At 41.3% G+C, this 18,718-nt stretch overlaps 2 protein-coding genes across 17 annotated transcripts in view; both read left to right on the top strand.

Annotated features, from left to right (window-relative positions):
• NFYA (nuclear transcription factor Y subunit alpha) overlaps positions 1–14,313 on the top strand; it is a 30,063-nt gene extending 15,750 nt beyond the window's left edge. For 12 of the 14 annotated variants that reach the window (XM_045777005.2, XM_045777001.2, XM_087857144.1 and 9 more), the window contains 6 exons: positions 5,082–5,213; positions 5,407–5,512; positions 7,049–7,215; positions 8,694–8,867; positions 9,700–9,801; positions 12,484–14,313. In XM_045777005.2, coding sequence (XP_045632961.1) covers positions 5,082–5,213; positions 5,407–5,512; positions 7,049–7,215; positions 8,694–8,867; positions 9,700–9,801; positions 12,484–12,537 — 735 coding nt within the window. In that variant the 3' untranslated portion in view covers positions 12,538–14,313. The remainder of the gene's footprint in view (positions 1–5,081; positions 5,214–5,406; positions 5,513–7,048; positions 7,216–8,693; positions 8,868–9,699; positions 9,802–12,483) is intronic. The other 2 variants (XM_087857145.1, XM_087857143.1) reach the window with 1 other exon arrangement.
• Positions 14,314–16,848: 2,535 nt separating this feature from the next.
• The window catches only part of LOC123779184 (adenylate cyclase type 10-like), a 40,751-nt gene continuing 38,881 nt past the window's right edge, over positions 16,849–18,718 (top strand). For 2 of the 3 annotated variants that reach the window (XM_087857137.1, XM_087857135.1), the window contains exons 1-2: positions 16,864–17,020; positions 17,874–17,978. In XM_087857137.1, coding sequence (XP_087713263.1) covers positions 16,864–17,020; positions 17,874–17,978 — 262 coding nt within the window. Of the gene's footprint in view, positions 17,021–17,873; positions 17,979–18,718 lie in introns of all 3 variants that reach the window. The other variant, XM_087857136.1, reaches the window with a different exon arrangement.

Raw genomic sequence — 18,718 nt, 5'->3', positions numbered from 1 at the left:
AGCACAATAGCAGCTACCCAGCAGCCTAGCAGGTAGCTGTACACAGGTCTTAAAGCAACCTCTGGGCAGCTTATAGGAGCCAGAGTGAGCAAAATAGACCCCATCCTCTAAAATCAGGGATCACTGATTGCTGCTTCTGATCAGAGGTGCAGATGAAGGAGGAGGCAGCCTGTATCGTCAAACCTTTCCCCACTGTTGTTAAGTCCCTCTCCCTCCAGCTGAAGTGACTGACCCCTAGGGAATTTTTTAAAAGCCAGTGCCCTTCCCTGCCCCCTTCGTTTTTCTCTTTTTCCCCTTTTGAGAGCCTAACTTTAGACTCTAAGACACTCAAAAAGAAGCTGAATATTTGGGAAAATTAGAAAAGGACTACACATACTTGGGGACAGGCACAAGTTCAGGAAAGACCTGAAAAGGCCTTCAGTTTATGCCTTAGGCTGATTTTTTGGTACAGAGACTGCCTACAACAATCAAAACAATAATAGCAAATCCCAGGGAAGGGAAAGAATCTGATTTCCACAGCTACTACATTATTTGACTTAATATGCAGTTTCTAACAAAAGTCATAAGGCATACAAAGAAACAGAAAAGTATGGCCCATTCAGAGTCAAAAATTAATCAATCTAGAAACCATCCTTTAAAAAAATAGATTTAGTGTAAGACTAGCATTTTAAGAATAACTGTCCTAAAGATGCTCAGAGAACTACAAGAGGAAGTTGAAAAAGTCAGGGAAGCAATGTAGAACAAAATGGAAATACCAATAAAGTGATAGAAAACCTGAAAAAAAATTGTGGCACTGATCAGGATGATAATGGGAATGAAAAATTCGCTAGAAAGATTCAAGGCAAATTTGAACAGATAGAGGAAAGAATCCACAAACTTGAAGATAAGGCAATGGAAGTGATTGGATCTGAGGAACAGAAATAAAAACATTGGGAAAAAGTGAGCAGAGCCTGAGGGAGCTGTGAGTCCACTATCAAGTGTGCCAACAGATGCATTGTGGGAGTTTGAGAAGAAGAGAAAGAGAAAGGTCCAGAGAGAATATCTGAAGAAATAATGACTGAAAATTTCCCAAATTTGATGAACGACATTAAGATGAACTCAGAGACCAACAGCAAGACACATTATCATCAGACTTTTGGAAGCCACAAATAGAGGCTCTTGAAAACAGCAGGAAAGAAGTGACTTGTCACCTACAGGGGATCCTCAATTAGATTTTTAGCAGATTTCTCATCAGAAACTGGAGGCCAGAATGCAGTGACTAATATATTCAGAGTGCTAATAGAAAATAAACATCAGGGCACCTAGGTGGCTCAGTCTGTTAAGCATCCAACTCTTGATCTCAGCTCAGGTCTTGATCTCAGGGTTGTGAGTTGAAGCCACACTGGGCTCCACACTGGGTGTGGAGCCTACTTTAAAAAAAAAAAAATCTATCAGTGGAGCACTGGGTGGATTAGTCAGTTAAGTGTCTGCCTTCAGCTCAGGTCATGGTCATGATCGGGCTCCCTGCTCAGCGGGGAGTCTGCTTTATCCTCCCCTTGCTCATGGTCTCTCTCACTCTCCTGCACACACACACACTCTCTCTCTCTGATAAATAAATTCTTTTTAAAAAATCAGTTAAAAAACAATAGAACAACCAGACAGATGAGTAAGGAAATAGAGTACTTAACACAAAAGACTAACTAGATAAGACAGACTTACGTAGAACACTCAGCCCAACAGCAGCATTCTTGTCAATTGCACATGGGAGCTTTCCAGGACAGATCATATGTCAGGATACAAGTTAAGTCTCAGACTGCATACGAAGTATCTTTAACCACAGTGGGATGAAGTTAGAAATCAACAGAAATAAAAGTAGAAAATTCACAAATCTGTGGAAATTAAACAGTAAACTCTTAAATAATCAATGGCTCAAAAGAGAAATTACATGAGAAATTAGAAAATACTTACAGACAAATGAAAACAAACACTCAACATACCAGGACTCACAGGAAATGGCAGAAGCAGTGTTGGGGGGAAGTGGATGACTATAAATGCTAATGTTAAAAAACAAGGAAAATTGAATGACAACCCACAACTTAACCTTACAGCTTAAGTAATTAGAAAAAGATTGAATTAAAAAGCTGGCCAAAAGAAAGAAATAATAAAGACTAGAGCAGTAATAAATGAAATAGTAAAAAAACAATAGAGAAAATAAATGAAAACAAAAATCGATTTTTTGAAAATAACAAAATTGACAAATCTTTAACTAGATAAATTAAAAAAAGTCTCAACTAAAATCAGAAATGAAGGTGGGGATGTTACTACCAATTCTAGAGATGAAAAGATTATAAGAGTATTATGAGCAGCTAAATGCAACAAATTGAATAACCTAAAAGAAGAGCAAATTCCTAGAAACAAAACCTACTTTACCAAGACTCAGTTAACAAAGAAATAGAAGATCCGAATAGACTTGCAGTAAGTAAAAGGTGAAAGATGTATCTGATTGGAAGAGAAACCAGAATATAGAGCTTATAATTAGTAAGGAGCTTGAATCCATTATCAAAAATCTCCCAACAAATAAAAGCACTAATGGCTTCACTGGTGTATTTTACCAAAAACTTGCAAGACTAATACTAAAACTCTTCCCAAAAATTAGAGAGGAAAGTACTTCCTAATTCATTCGGTGAGGCCAGTATTATTCTGATACCAAAACCAAGCAGACATTGCAAGAAAAGTTACAGACCAATATGCGTTATGAACATGGATGCAAGAATCCCCCCCAAATACTAGCAAGCCCAAATCCCGAGCATATTAAAAATTACACACTATATGTAAGTGGGATTTATTCCTAGAGTTCAGTGATGCTTCCACATAGAAAAATTGATGCGTGTAATACACTGCAGTAACAGAATGAAGGGGGGAATAACTCTACTGTGTTGAAATAACGCCCAGGTCAAAAATGTCTGGTGGTGGAATAAATGAAAGAACTAATGAGATGGGAGATAAAGAGGTTGTGGGAGAACCATTTGTTCTGTACCCTTGATTATTGTTAAGGTGTGAACTTGTATATAAAATACTGGAAGTTTTGAGCTATGGGGCCTTCCTAAATGCATTCTCTTTTGTTTTTAAAAATGTGTACAGTAGCTGTTAACGTGAAAACAGGATTCTATACACCCAGCAGTTAAAGTGTTAACTAGTTTTTTCAGTAATAAAAAGCTTATAAGAAATATTTTTCAAATTTCTTGTCGCATTTACAGTGACACTCTAATAAATTAGCCATAGCCATTAAAAAGAGAAATGAAAAAAAATAGATTTGGATAGCACAAGTTCCTTCTCTATCCAGAATTGTTACCTGAGGTTTAGCAGTCCAAACCCAGGAATCGAATTGAAAATGCAAATTAAATCAGCAGAAGACCAGCAAACATTAATGTCAGTACTGAGCATTAATGAAGATGTTGGAAAATAGGCATGGGGTATAATCTGACACATTGTATTATCTTTTGCTGCAAACAAATTATTCTAAAAGTTAATGGTTTAAAACAACAGATTATTACCTCACAGTTTCTGTAGGTCAGGAATTCTGGCACAGCTTGTCTGGGTCCTCTGACTCAGTGTTTCTCTCAGCACACTGGTGGGCTGCAGTCAAAGTGAGGTTCAACAGGGGGAAGGATCCACTTTAAAGCTCAACTTACGTGGCTCTTGGTGGGCATCAGGTCCTTGTCTGTGGGCCTCTCCGTGAGGTAGCACACGGCACAACAACTGTCTTCCCTCAGAGCAAGTAAGGGAGAGTGAGAAAAAGCCAGCAAGATGGAAGTTGATCTTTCTGTAACCTAATCTCAAAAGTGATGCCCCACTACTTTTGCCAGATTGTTTGTTAGAAGTGAGTCACTAGGTCTAGCACACTCATGGGGAAGATTACATAAAGGAGTGATTACGAGAAGGCAGCTGGAAACCATTTTTGAGGCTGTATACCACACACCATCTCCTTCAACACAGGAATTCTTCTAAATACTTAAGCTCCTAACATTTGCACAAGGATACATGTTCATTAATTTTTGTGTGTGTGTAAAATTTGTTAGTAAAAATAAAATTGTTGGAGAAAAACCCAGATGTTAGGGGGAATGGATGAATAATAAATTACAGTATAATTACTTAATCACCAGTTAAAATGAGTGAACTAGTTCTGGGGTGCTCAGCTGGTTCAGTTGGAAGAGCATGTGACTCTTGATCTCAGGATCATGAGTTCAAGCCCCCACATTGGGTATAGAGATTACAAATAAACACTTTAAAAATGATGAACTAAATACTTTAAAAATACTTTAAAACTGGCTAAATTTTTAAAACACTGACCAATAAGAGCAGATTGCAAAAAGATACAGTATATTACTATTTATGTGAAACTTACAAACTAAAACCTATCCATAGGTTTTTATGGATAGAAATGTGTAAAATGCTCTGTGAGAATGATCACATTTTAATACAGTGAATAATTTTTAGATGGGAAGGGAATGTTAAGCAAATATGGCAGAACGCTAATTTGTTAAATCTGAGTGGTGACTGCATGGGTTTCTAATATGATAGTCTCAATTTTTCTATATGTTTAAAGCTTTTGTATATACATATTTATAGAATAACATTTTTTTCAACATTTTATTATAGGAAACATTAAATAGACAAAAACAAAGAGAATGGTGTGATGACTCCCTACCACCCAGCTTCAACTTTTATCAAAACATGACCAGTCTTCCCTTTCTCTCTCAAGGATTATTTGGAATGTATATAATATTCTTTTAGCTATAAAAAATATTTTAGAATTTGTTTTTAAATGAACATGCTTTATGGTTATCTGTCATCTTTTTTAAAACTGACTTTGATTCTTTAAAATCATCCTGTATCTAGACAGCAGCCAGAATTCCCCCCATTATTTCATGAATGGAAAACAGCTTACGTCTAATTTATAATAATAGAGAGCAGAACAAGATTCTGTCGTCTTTTCCTCTTTAGAGCCTTTCTTGCTTTCTAGAGGAATTTGGGTACCTAATACTCCAGGACCAAAAGTATGCCAGTGGGGTACTAACCTTTCTTTGTGTTCTCTTGCACAGATACAGTTGGTCCCACCTGGACAGATTCAGATCCAGGGTGGGCAGGCTGTGCAGGTGCAGGGCCAGCAGGGCCAGACCCAGCAGATCATCATCCAGCAGCCCCAGACGGCAGTCACTGCTGGCCAGACCCAGGTAATCCCTATTAGGTCTGTCAACACAAGAGCACAGCCGATTGGGAAGGGTCAGACAGCTGAGCCAGATCTCTCACCGCTCGTAGAAATGGGGAAGAAAACACCAAAAATGTTGTATTTTCTTTTCTTAAAAAGAAGGGGTCCTTTATGGTAGCTTTGGAATGTATTCTATTGTCACGATTTATGTCCTTCAGACCCAGCAGCAGATTGCTGTCCAGGGACAGCAAGTGGCACAGACCGCTGAAGGGCAGACCATTGTCTATCAGCCAGTGAATGCAGACGGCACCATTCTGCAGCAAGGTAAGTGTGCCCGTGTGTTTCTGCAGGACCTGGGGGGCATCTTTTTTATCCTTTGAGCAAATGACTGCCCCACAAATTTCGTGGTGACCTGCACACAGCACATTTTTGAACAACACAAATTGTTTCTAAGTCTCCGTTAATTGTTGTTTTCTCGTCATTCATACGTGACCAGGTTTGGTAACATTTGTAGGCATTCCTTACAGTGGTTGTTGAAAGATTGGTCTTAGGGATTATAGAATCTTTTGAGCCTTTCTAGGGGAAAAATGTTTCTAAATAGAAGATTGGAAATACAGTTTCATTATTGGTAATAGAAGAAACAGATCAAAAGTCGACTTGGAATTTAGTGTCGTTGCTACTTACAGTTTTTTTTTCTTTTGTTTTTTTCTGGTCCACTTTATTATTAGTTTTTGCCCAAAAGACTTATATCTGTACTATGTATGCAGCACTTCACTAAGAAATTTTCTTCTCGAAGAGCCTCTAATCTATTAAATCTATTAGGGAGATATATATGTGACCAAATAAATACAGTGCAGAGCCTTTATAGAGGTATGTTCTAGGAATAGATAATAATAGGAGTGATGAAATCTGTTTGACTTGGGAGGAGAATGGACTTCAGAGAAGAGATGGCTTAAGCTGAACTTGAGAGCTTTTGGAAGCTTCTGTCAAATAATTAAATCTGGAAAAGACATCTGAGTCCATGAGCAAAAGTTTGACTTGTGAGGGGGTACCTGGGTGGCTCAGTCGGTTAAGCGTCCTTGATTTCAGCTCAGTTCGTGATCTCAGGGTTGTGAGATCAAGCCCCAAGTTGGGGTCCATGCTAGACATGGAGTCTGCTTAGGATTCTCTGTTTCCCTCTCCCTCTGCCTGCCCCGACTCACACATATGTGTGCTGTCTCCAAAAAAAAAAAAAGAAGTCTGACTTGTGATTAAAATTTAGCAATATACAAGCTCCAGTGAGTGCATTAAGTGTGCTCTCCTATGACTCAGAAGGCCTGAACTACATTGAGCCCAGGCCAGAGCTCAAACAGAAAATGGTGAACAAATCCGTACGTAGTGCTGGTGATAGTTTGGGGGCCTGGAGTGTTTGGTTTAATTTTAAGTTTTAGTTCTACAACAGGTTGAGTCATTGTCAGTTTAAGATAAACAAATTATAAATTTATAAAATCTCCATCCTAAACAGATTATTCATGTATACAAGAACAGTGGTATAGCTGAAGTCAGACTGGCCTCTAGAAGAGGAGGCCTCCAAGCTTTCTCACCAGCCATTGAAAGCTATTCCTGGAATACCCAGGAAGGTATCCACTTCAAGGATAATTTTATCAGAACTAGAACCCAGACAGTGAATATCAAAGGTAGTGAGTACTTGGCTTACATGCAGCAAACGGGGCAGAGAGTAGTAGAATGCTTCTCCCTTTGTGCTGTTCAGTATGTTTTTCCAAGATAAGTAAGTGTGTGCCAGACAGAAGAGGGACTAACTGTGTTCCCTTCTTTCTGTGTACCTGTTTTTTGTTTGTTTTATGTTTTATTTTCTTAAAGTTACAGTCCCTGTTTCAGGCATGATCACCATTCCAGCAGCCAGTTTGGCAGGAGCACAGATTGTTCAGACAGGAGCCAACACCAACACAACCAGCAGTGGGCAAGGGACTGTCACTGTGACACTACCAGTGGCAGGCAATGTGGTCAATTCAGGAGGGATGGTCATGGTAAGAAAACGGATTCTTCACCTCACTGTTTCTGTCATTTATCTTTCCATATATCTCTTTGTCATTGAACATTTTTTTGGACTTGGAATTTGAGGTCTTTCTCATAAAGCTTGTTGATAATGCTGGCCCCTTGGGATTGAATTGATCCTTAAGGCACTTACAGAGATCTGCTTTTACAAGAAACTAAATTACAGTGCATTATAATTCATTCTAAGCACCTATTATGTGCTGGGGACTATTCTAGGTGCTAGAGATGTAGCAGAGGATAAACAGGTAGAAATACCTGCTTTTGAATAATCTTATTCGGAATTCAAAAATGAAGGCATAGACTACTAATCTTTGGGAAGTGGGCAATCTATTGCCCACAGTGAGTGAAATGAGAAACTCAAAATCAGATTGTAATCAATAAAGAAACCAAAACATGTATGCTATGAATACATTGGGAAGATAGGGAAGGAGAGATGAGTAGTAGGATAAGTGGAGGCTAAGTCCTCCTGTCCAAAATGGATGGCAGAACATAATATCTAAAATGGGTAAATTAAGAACAAGTAGTAGAAGCCTGCACACAGTGGTGGAGGAAGCTACCAGAAGAAACAACACATCCGTTCAAAGTTGTTATAGTTGGGAAGGGAGCGGGACGTGGGAACCTGTTACTGGTTTCCTCATACACTTAGTAGAGTGTTTTTAGTTTTAGTGTGTTTAGAAAAATTAGGTTTGAATTATTTACTAAGTTGAGTAGCTAGTTAAATTATTTAACTGTAGGCATTTGGGTCAGCCTACCTTTGTACTATTTCATTGTCTATGATTACTGTTCCTGACCATTAGATGGCAGCAGATTTTTCTAGAAATGGAGCCATACGTGGGTAAGAATTTGGACATGGTTTTTGTCATTGTAGCTCCTGGGCTCCCTATGACAATCACCTGGAATTTTGGTTTAAAATGCAGACCTTGAGTGTGAATGTTCTCCAGGAATCTGCATTTAACTACGTGCTCTATGAAAGCTACTCTTTATAGCATTTAGAAAAAATAATTTTAAAAAAAATTTTTTTCTCTAATTTTTTGTTATGTTAGTCACCATGCAGTACATCAGTAGTTTTTGATGTAGTGTTCCATGATTCATTGTTTGCGTATAACCCAGTACTCCATGCAATATGTGCTCTCCTTAATACCCATCACCGGCCTATCCCAGTCCCCCCCCCCCGAAGCCCTCAGTTTGTTTCCCAGAGTCCATAGTCTCTCGTGGTTCATTCCCCCTTCTGTGTACCCCCCTTTATTCTTCCCTTCCTTCTCCTACCAATCTTCCTGCTATTTCTTATGTTCCGTAAATGAGTGAAACCATATGATAATTGTCTTTCTCTGCTTGACTTATTTCACTTAGCATAATTTCGAAAAAATAATTTAACAGGGACCAAGAAGCAGTTTCCTGTGTCCATACTGCATGCCACTGTTTCGTAAGCTGTGGTTTTCTCTTCATGTAGATGGTGCCTGGTGCTGGCTCTGTACCTGCTATCCAAAGAATCCCTCTCCCTGGGGCAGAGATGCTCGAAGAAGAGCCCCTCTATGTGAATGCCAAACAGTACCACCGTATATTAAAGAGGAGGCAAGCCCGGGCTAAACTAGAGGCAGAAGGAAAAATTCCAAAGGAAAGAAGGGTGCGTATAACATGAGAAGAAGGAAGAGAAAGGGCAGGGTTCTACTTTTGAAATTACCTTTTATATGGTTTGTTTCCTTGAGCAGCTTCTATACAATTGAAAGTAAATAGCTGTTATCTTCGTGAAAGTTAGCATTTATTATTGCTCTGTGTGGCTGCAACTACCATAACAAAACAGTAACAGGGGCTTAAAAAAGTGTTTCTTTTTTTCTTACATAAGAGAAGTCCAGAGAGAAATTGTCTTAGGCTGGTAGCCCATTTCCACAGTCAGTGCTCATGTGATGCTCTCTCCTCCAGTCTCACTGTTCTGATAGCCGTAGTGGGCTAGTCATAGTCCAGGACAACTGCTTGGGCTCCAGCCTCAGTACAAAGGGAACAAGAAAGGCACTCTTATTCAAGGAGACTTTCAAGAAGCTCCATACATCTCATTAGCTAAAACTTAATTATGTGGCCACACTTAAATGTACAAACAAGGCAGGGAAATGCAGGGGTTTTTTTTGTTTTTTTTTTTTTACTGAGCAGCCATTTGCTCAACTAAAATTTGGTCTGTTACTGAAGCGAAGGAGAGGATGTGTATGGGGAAGGGTAGATAGTGATCATTGCTACACTCTCGGGGAATTTTTATTTATTATTCATTTAGCATTCACATTTTTATGATAGTTGATATGTGGTCAGCTGCTGCCCAGTGTTTCCTCCAAAGCTTTCTCCATAATTCAAGGTCATAATTGCCCCTGGTGGCTCTGATGACAGCTCTCCTGAACTTCAGAGAGTAGAATGTGTGCACGAGGTAACTGTGCTGGTTCCAACTAGTACCTGTATTTCTCTGGTTTTAGAAATACCTGCACGAGTCTCGGCACCGTCATGCCATGGCTCGGAAGCGGGGTGAAGGTGGACGGTTTTTCTCTCCAAAGGAAAAGGATAGTCCCCATATGCAGGTAAGTAGGTGATACATTTCATTCTTTTTTTTTTGCCTTGTATTTTCTTGGGAAGAGCATTCAGAGTCCTCTTCTTAACTTTCACACCAAAAGAATTCTCTTAAGTTGAATGCAATGTTGCGTCTCTTAGATTCCTTTTTGCCTTAAAGCACTAAAGGTGTTCAGTCCAGTGGCCTTTTTTCCTCCTCATCTTTGCCAGTTATTACTATTAATTCCTTCTTGTAATTCTCATTTTTCTTGATATTAAAAGAAAAAGTTTTATTGTCTCTTAGTGTAATAGCACAATCAGCAGCAGCTAACACTTAACTGCTATGTGCCAGCCATTACATTAAGCATTTTTGTAAGCATTTTTTTTTCATTGAATCTTTAGAGCAACCTCAAGCCCCATGAGGTAAGAATTCTTATTTCCATTTTACAGTTCAATCTGAGGTTTAGAGAGGTTAAGTAGTTTGCCCAAGGTAAAATACTTAATAAAATGGTGCACCTGAAATTCTAAGCCAGTGTAATTCCAGAACGAACTTTTAACTGCTGTATTTCACTGGTTCTTACATCTGATTCCACCGATTGTACTTATCGGCATTTCTGAGTCAGTGTGTCCAAAACAGAGCTCTTGATTTTTATTTTATTTTTTATCCCTCAACCAGTCACTCATCTCAGTAAGTGACCTGTCCATCCACCCAGTTGCTAAAGCTTAAATTGTCCAGTTCTTGAAAAAGTCCTCTTGGTTTTACCTCTAAAATAATCTGAATCAGTTAACATTTTTCCCTTCCAGCTGCCATCAGCCTGAAGAAATTCTCTTTTTTGCTTCAGTTCATGTAATAGCTGCCTACTGGTGTCCTTTCTTCCATTCTTCACATCTTCGTGTGGTCTTCTTAAAATGTGATCACATTACTGTCCTGCTTAAACCCTTTCCACTGCACTTACACTAAAATCCAGAGTGCTTACCATGGCCAAAAAGGCACGTGTGTGATCACGCTCTTGCCTACCTCTGGCTTCATTTCCTTCTGTTCTTGGTCTTTATGCTCTTGCTGTACTGTTCATTGATCTGTCTCCTGCCAGAGGACCTTTGTCTTGAAAATCGCTAATCTGTAAAGGTTTTCACTCCCATTTTCTTGCATGACTCTTACCTTTTAGGTCTTGGTTTAAAACTGAGGCTGGAGCCAGAGTAGGTCTCTTCCATCTCATTATTTTTTCACATCTTCCTTTTCTTTTGAGCATCATAATAATCAGCTTGCTTTATTTGTGTAATTATGCAGTCAACGCCTCCTTCACTAGACTGTAAGCTGTGTAGAGAGTAGAGGATTGTTTTGTTCTCTGTTGTATTGATTGGACTTAGCATAATGCCCAGTCCAGAACAAGCACTTGGTGGATGTTTGTTGAATTCATGGATTCCTCCTGTTCCTGTTGCTGCATTCTGCGTGACCATTACGTCCCACCTGCACTACTGCCGAATCAGCCTTTATAATATAGTGCTTTTTTAATCATGTCGGTCCGCTGCTCAAGGATGCATGCTGGTTTTCATTTCTTACTGCATCAGGTCCCAAACTGTTTCTTTGTGACATCTAAGCAGCTTGGCCTCCACCTCTTTCAGTGTCAGACTAGGAATCCTCAGTATTTCCACACAGGAGCACAAACTCCTCTCTCAATGCTATTAATTCCTACCTGTAGTCTGGGAGCCCCTCCTTCCTAACTTGTTCATGCAGTGGATGTAGAGTGCCATCTATGGGCATTATGCCAGGAACTCTCCTAATTCGGTGTGCTAACAAATAGGTCCTTGGTCAAGTTACTTAGGCTCCTTTGGCCTGAGTTCCTTCACCTGTAAAGTAGGCTGCTGTTGATACTTCATAGGACCACTGTGGGGATTTCATGCAGTAAGCTACATTGGGCACCTACTTAGCACATTATCTAGTGCATGGTCAGGGCTCAGTAAATACTGGTTATTATTCTTACTCATTGTTCAAGACCCCGCTGCAGTCTTGCCACCTACAGAAATCTTTTAGCTTTTTCTTAGATCATGTCGGTTGAAGTTTCAGAGCCTTGGTGTGCAGGAACTGAAGGCGGTTATTGTGGAGTGCTGCAAAAAGCTTCCAAGGACTGATCCTTGTCTTAACACTGCAGGCTTTAAGTGAGAGGGAGCAGGCAGAATTTAGTGGAAAAGAAATGAGAAATGGTTAAGAAATAGTGAAATGGGAGCCAAGAGATTTGGGCATTAGTTCTCACTGGGCTGCTGGCTAACTTTCTCAGCTCTAGTCCAGGCAGATCACTTCATCCATCCAGGCTTCGGGTTTATCTACAAAATGAGTGCATTAAATATGATGATCCGAAAATCATGGCACAAAATTACAACATGACATGGTTTCTCTTGGCCACCTCAAGACTCTTAAATTTGAAAGGTAAAGCACAACATAGGTTCTCTGAGGAAAGAGATACAACTGTCAACTCTGCAGTCCTTGGAAGTGGAATGCCAGGCCAGATTTAACAGTCCTTTTACACAAAGATTTGTTATCTCTTCTTTCTTTATGGAGCTGCATTTTAATCCATGTAGGTAGACTTAGATGCATTCTGGGGCTTCAGTTTACTTAGCAAAATTGTATGTATTCCCCTTGATGATGAGAATTGAGAGCCTTGAGTTCCTTGTTACTTTCGCAAAGGATTTTAATTACTATTATGCTTTGTCTCTAGGATCCAAACCAAGCAGATGAAGAAGCAATGACACAGATCATCCGAGTGTCCTAACCCCAGGCCATGTGATGGAGCAGATCAAGGTCATGTTCCTCGCCACTGTTTCCCACTGTTCCAGGAAATTGATCACCTCTTCCAATGGGACACTGACGATTATGTGCTGCCCTTTTCTACAGGACAAACCACTTAGTTTTTAATAAGTGGCTCAGTATTATAATTGCAGCGATGTCTGGCATATTGAAGTCGCAAGCCTTTGTCTCGCCCTTTCAGACAGGACCTATTTCAGACTGTTGATGACATTGACATTTCATGGATTAGGATGGTGCAAGGGAGGTGCACACACAGCACTTATGTTGGCTTCTGAAGCCAGCCAGCCGTCTTGGCAAGGGAGAACAACTTTCTCAACGGAGACTGAAATCAGGGAAGCCGACGCCCACTCCTTCCCATGGAATCTAAGCAGCATCCATCCCTCTGATGGGGGATCTCAGGCTGACTCACTGGACACTTTGTATTCAGAGGTGGCTTCCAGGCAAGGAAGTCCCATCTCATGACATGGAAACAATAAATTCTCTGAGATACATTCATCTAATCTGTGGTAATAATAGGAATCTCTGTCTACCCAGATGATAGGTTGGTATTTTTGGACTCCAGCCAAGAAAAGCTAACTCTGGGGATAGAGTGACAAAAGACTCAAGCACTAAAAATATAAATTGCTGAATCTCTCTTTTTTTTAAAGCTTTGACAAGTTGTGGTCTGTTTGCTGACAGATCATCTGGACCATGGTTTTTGCTTATGCTACTTATAAGACAATTGAGAGGGTATTGGACCTTGAAACTGCCTTTCCTAAGTAGAGAACAAAACCATACAACAACTTCTGTGTTGAAGTGCTGAGGACATTTGTAGTAACTCCTAAATAGAGAGCCAGACGAGTTTCTGTTTTTGTTTTGTTTTTTTAAGTAGGCTCCATACCCAGCATGGAGTTCAGTGCAGGGCTTGAACTCACATCCCTGAGATCAAGACCTGAGCTGAGATCGAGAGTTGGATGCTCAACTGACTGAGTCACACCAGTGCCCCTAGAGATTTTCAATCATAGGCTTTGTGACAGCATTTGGGGAAGAGAAGGATTCACACATGTTGCAGTCTAGCAGAAGAGAGAGTAGCATATATACCCATGTGTTGTCACATAGCATGATTCTCCAGTGGATGGATACCTGGGATGGATCATTAAGGTGAAAAGAATAATTTACATTTATACTATAATCTTTTAACAAGCATGGAAAGGGAGAAGTCTGAGAACTGCTCTTTGACAATTTCTGTCTGGAAAGCATTGTTCATCACACTGTCCTGGATATATTCCAGCTTAACCTGCTTGAGTTTAAGGTGAATGTTGGCTTCACTCCTGCAGCACTTTGTTTTGTGCTGGCCCTAGAGAGCGAACATTCTCTTTGTTCCCCTGGCAGCTGATTGTTCAGTGCCAGTTTCCATGTCTCCCCTTTTCTACATAGGCCTTGTACAGCAGAAAGGTTTTTACATTGCATCCACATTCTGGGGATAAGCTGGCAACTGGTAATGGTGATGCTGGCAGGGTCAAGAATTGGGCCACATTTTCCAGAATGGACTGTGCCTCAGAAACCTGTTTCTTTGCTAGATGTTGAACCTGGGGGAAACTAAGATGATATTGCAGAAAAGAGTTGCTGCCTTCTCTAGAAACAAAGAAGACTTAATTCTTTCGAAGATCATTTGGGTTTGATTTAAATACCAAGAGTAAGAAAATTGACACTTTCTTTTATTTCACTCTGATTGAACTAAGAGGTTAAAAAAAAAAAGAAACCCTCTGAAGAAAACATCACAAAGGGAAATAATTGTAATGGTGGAAATAGAGGTACAGAGCTATGCAAAGAAAGCAGAAAGTAAAGTATCTCTAGTCCCTGGTATGTGTAGTCACCTGTCCTGGCTTCCAGATGTCAGGAGAAGCCATACCCTTTGGTAGGTTCACCAGAAACTTCTGGCTCTTGACTTTTTGAGACATTGATTTAATTCAGTAAGCCCCAAGATTTTCAGATAATAGTTCACTAAAAACAGTGAGGAATTTCTATCCCTTGGTTTGTTTAGGAGTCTTTAAGATGCAGAGCTCAGAAAGAAAGTCCTCAGATCTAAGCCAACAGCAGTTCTAAAATACTATTTATTTGTGTAAGTTTGTACATAGTAATATCAACCTCATATTGTTGCAGTTTTTTTTCCATGAGTTTGAGTTGTGTTTTGTTTGAAAGAAATGCTTCAGTTGTCGTTTTGTCACCTGCATTTCAGATAGCTCATGGCCCTTTTATTGTGGCCATTTTAGCACATAATAACCCACAAAGTGGGGGGTTGAGGTTTGGATTTTTTCCTTTGTTACTAGTTCTTTTATTTGTCCTTGTGACTGTAGTGATGACTTTATAGATGCAGAAAGAGTGAACGGATGAGTGAATAATTGGTTTAATGCATAGTTATTTCACTTCTTGAGTGCTCTTTTTGGCAAGATAATTGTAAATATATATTTTAATTGCACTGGTACATTGAACATGTCAGTGTCTATACCACTGGACCAACAGAGCTTTTTCTGGCTGTTGGGTGCCTGATAATAATGTCTTGATTTTCCTTTGGGACTCAACAGTATAGGTTTTTCTCCCAGCAGTAGGGGGAGTACAGATGATCGATCATTGATGTCATTGCAATTGTTATTTTTTAAAATAAATTTGTAAAAATACTATAAAGTGATTTGAATTTTGACATTCCTTGGGTTCTAGGTTGTGTTTATAATGTTGAAATTGTGATCTTTGTAGACAGACATGGGAGCTCTGTAGACAGAATGTCAAACTTGTAGTGTCCAGGCCTCTTAGTCGTATGTCTCCCCTTACTCTCCTTTTCTTCCCTTTGGCCCTCCATCCTGCTGAGGAGGTATTCTCTGCCACCTGTGCAGATTGTATATTTCATCTTACTACTGGAAGTGTTAACCAAAATTCGATGAAGTAATTCCATAAGCAAAATAAGCCTTTTAGTTATTGATGTGGAGAACAAAGGTAAAAGAAATACAGAAAAAAATTAAACTTCCTTACAACTTACAGTCCATTGACCAGTACTTGAGACAGGCAGAGTGACCTTCCTCTAGGAACTCAACTGCCTAGATGTTTAAATACTTTGCTAAGGGCAAAAGGCAACCTAAGCTTGACATTAGCCCCAACTCCAGGATCCTGGAAGTCTCCTTTAACATATTAAAAAAATTCCTTTGGAAGCTTCCTTTATCTCAACTTCCCAAGATATATGTTGGCAATCATCCTCCAAGCATATGGCCCACTGATTACATCTGAAGGGTTTCATAACTAAGATTTTAGTAGAGTGTAATAAATGGCTTCTCGAGGGCCTGTAAACCTTGCTTCCAGATTCCTTAGAGATTTATACTATCCCTAACCCCCTCCCAACATGATATAATCAGTCACTGCTCACAACCCAGGGCAGCTCTTTCTGCCCAAGGTCCTGTCCCTGTGCTTTAATAAAACCACCTGCTTTGCACCGAAGACACCTCAAGAATTCTTTCTTGGCTGTTGGCTCCCAAACCCCAACATTTTTACATCAGTTATCCCCGAAACAGCATTGATTGGGTATTATAGAACTAAAGATAGTGAAGCTGTAATTTTTAGATTTTGTTTTTTATTTCTGCAGAAAAACAAAACACGGCTGCTTTCCTGATTGTTAAAAATCCACAACGCACTCATACCGTTACTAAGGTGAATTCTCCAAGAATCTGATCAACTGACATAGGCCTTTACCATACAGGGAACCAGGAGCTGGAGCTAGAGCAAAGCAACCCCAGGAGCAGTCTCAGGAGACACCCTATAGACCTGTCCTGGCGGGTAAGAGAAACAAATTCTCTTAACAGTTAAGGCACTGACCACTAAATAGTCTTAGCCTAAGGGTGTTAAATTAAAAAGCCAAGCTGAGGTTGCTTTAGTCAGATGCTAATGGAGCATTCCCCTTAGAAATACGGAGGTGAGCCAGCATTCCACTCTGGTGACAGACCCCTCTATTGACCCTGTCTGAGATAATCTGCCCTATTGCGGAAGCATCTTCACGGTTCAAGACTTCTAAACGTCATCTTGACTCGACCAGGCTTGCCCGCCCGGGTCCTACTGCCTCTCCACCTCCCAGAGGCCAAAGTAAGGGAGCTGGGGGCGGGAGGCAGGCGGGGCGGGGCCCGCGGCCCCCCTGGATTGGCACCGCCCCGAGGAGGCCCACACTGATTGGTTGGTGGGAGGGACCCGCCAAGGCCGTCGTTGAGGATTGGCTGCTACCCGGAGGCCCCCCCCCGTTTCCGGTAGCTTGGCGGGCAACGCCGCCGCCGCCATGGCGACCGGCGAGCGGGTGGCGGCGTCGCCTCTGTGGCCCGTAGAGGCCCGGTTGGCGGCGCTGCTTCCCGACCTGCTGGTGTTCAGGAAGCCCCGGGGATCGGAACCCGAGCTTGCCACGGCCCAGGGCGTCCTCCTTGGCGTTCACGTGACGGGTGAGGGAGGCGCGTCGCTCTCCCGCCCTGCCCGAGGGGCGGCCGTTGGGGCAGGGCTCCGAGAGGCGGCGGCAGTTACAGGTCTGGCCCCGCGGCAAGTAAAGGCGCGGCTTAACTGCCTGCCGCCGCCTCTTCGGGAAACCTGGAGGGTCGGTTTCAGAGCGGGAGGACTCCTTCCAGGATGGTCTGGCGTAGCCCTCGAGTTCACTTCAGAAAAGGGAAGTGACTTTTGCGGGACCACTGGGCAGGCTCTGAACCCAAGTTTTCTCCCAGTACGCGTACTGCTTCAGCCCGTTCTTTTTTTCGCTCAATTAATTCCTTCTTTGGGTCCCTAAGTGTGTGCCCGCCACTGCTCTAGGAATTAGAGATCCAGCAGCTACTTCCAGAGTCGCTCGCTTAACAAGTACTTGTGGAGTTTGTGTCGTGGATCTGAAGATGAGTGATCGGAAGGTGCCTGCCCTCGAGGAGCTCACTATCTGAGTTCTCCATTAAGCTTTAATCCATCCCCCCTCGTCATTGGTCTCTCCGTCCCTCACATGGGGCGAGATCCCGTTTCTCCCTTGGCCAGGGAGTTTAAGAGAGTATGGCAGAAACGGGGTACCTCGCTAGAGAGAAAAGGGGTGCTTGTGCGTGAATCTTTATGTGTAGCTCCTGGAAACGAAGGGGGTGTGGCTCTCTGGATTCCCAGAAGCGGCAGCAGCCAGCCTGGCCCCAGAGTATGAACACTTGTAAAGGGTAGTGAAATTACTCATCTGGAGGAGATATGCTTCTTTACACTGGCCTGATGCGTGTAGGGAATCGAGCCTAAAAGTTCAGGATTTGCAGCTAACGTAATTTTTGTTTCGTCGGCTAGGGTTTACAGCATTAATGGACAGGTTCAGCCTGACCTGCAAGTCGGAACATGACATGGACAAACTGGCCCACATCTTCAGTTATTACATTAGTGACATCGTGGAGCGTGAGTGTGACTCTTGGGAAGCCAGGAGGTTGTGGTGCTGGGCCCCTGAGGGTTTGTAACAGAAGGGGGCCAGGGCTACTTGAAAAGATACCAAAGGGCTTTTCCTTTAGTGTTACTCATCTTTTATTTTATTTCCTCTTTTTGCTACTAGCAAGCTAGATTTTTGCCTGTATCTGCCATTCTATCTAGTCTCACATCCTGTTGACTCAATGCTCAGAAAGGGGGGAAAACAAACTAATTTTAATTTTGACTTTGTATGTTTATATTTTATTTCAAAATAAAGTATTCCTCAGGTTGTCTCTTCTAACAATAATGTAATGTGTCACATGTGTTTATATAAGATATAATTTACAAAACACCTTCCCATTCTATTGCATTTTGATCCTGTGAAGTAGGAAGGAATGAGTGTTTTCTTCATTTTCTTTCATACCTTAAGCTTGTGGAAATTTGCCTAATCGGGGAAGAAAATAAAAACAGCTCCTTACATGTGCAGTAAATGTTTTGAGTACCTATTCTTTTTTTTTAAGATTTTATTTATTCATTTGAGAGAGAGAGGACAAGCAGGGGGAGCAGCAGAGGGAGAGGCAGACTCCCAGCTGAGCAGGGAGCCTGACGCGGGACTCCCTGGGGATCATGACCTGAGCGGAAGGCAGGTGTTTAACCAACTGAGCCACCTGGGCGCCCTTGAGTGCATATTCTGTGATATGCGCTGTAAAAGGTGCACGGTGTACAAAAACCTA

Source organism: Ursus americanus, chromosome 29, assembly GCF_024610735.1.
Source record: "Ursus americanus isolate L20-20 chromosome 29, mUrsAme1.1.p, whole genome shotgun sequence".
Lineage (NCBI taxonomy): Eukaryota > Metazoa > Chordata > Mammalia > Carnivora > Ursidae > Ursus > Ursus americanus.
Note: the sequence above shows the minus strand (reverse complement) of the source record. Positions and strands in the feature narration are given on the sequence as shown.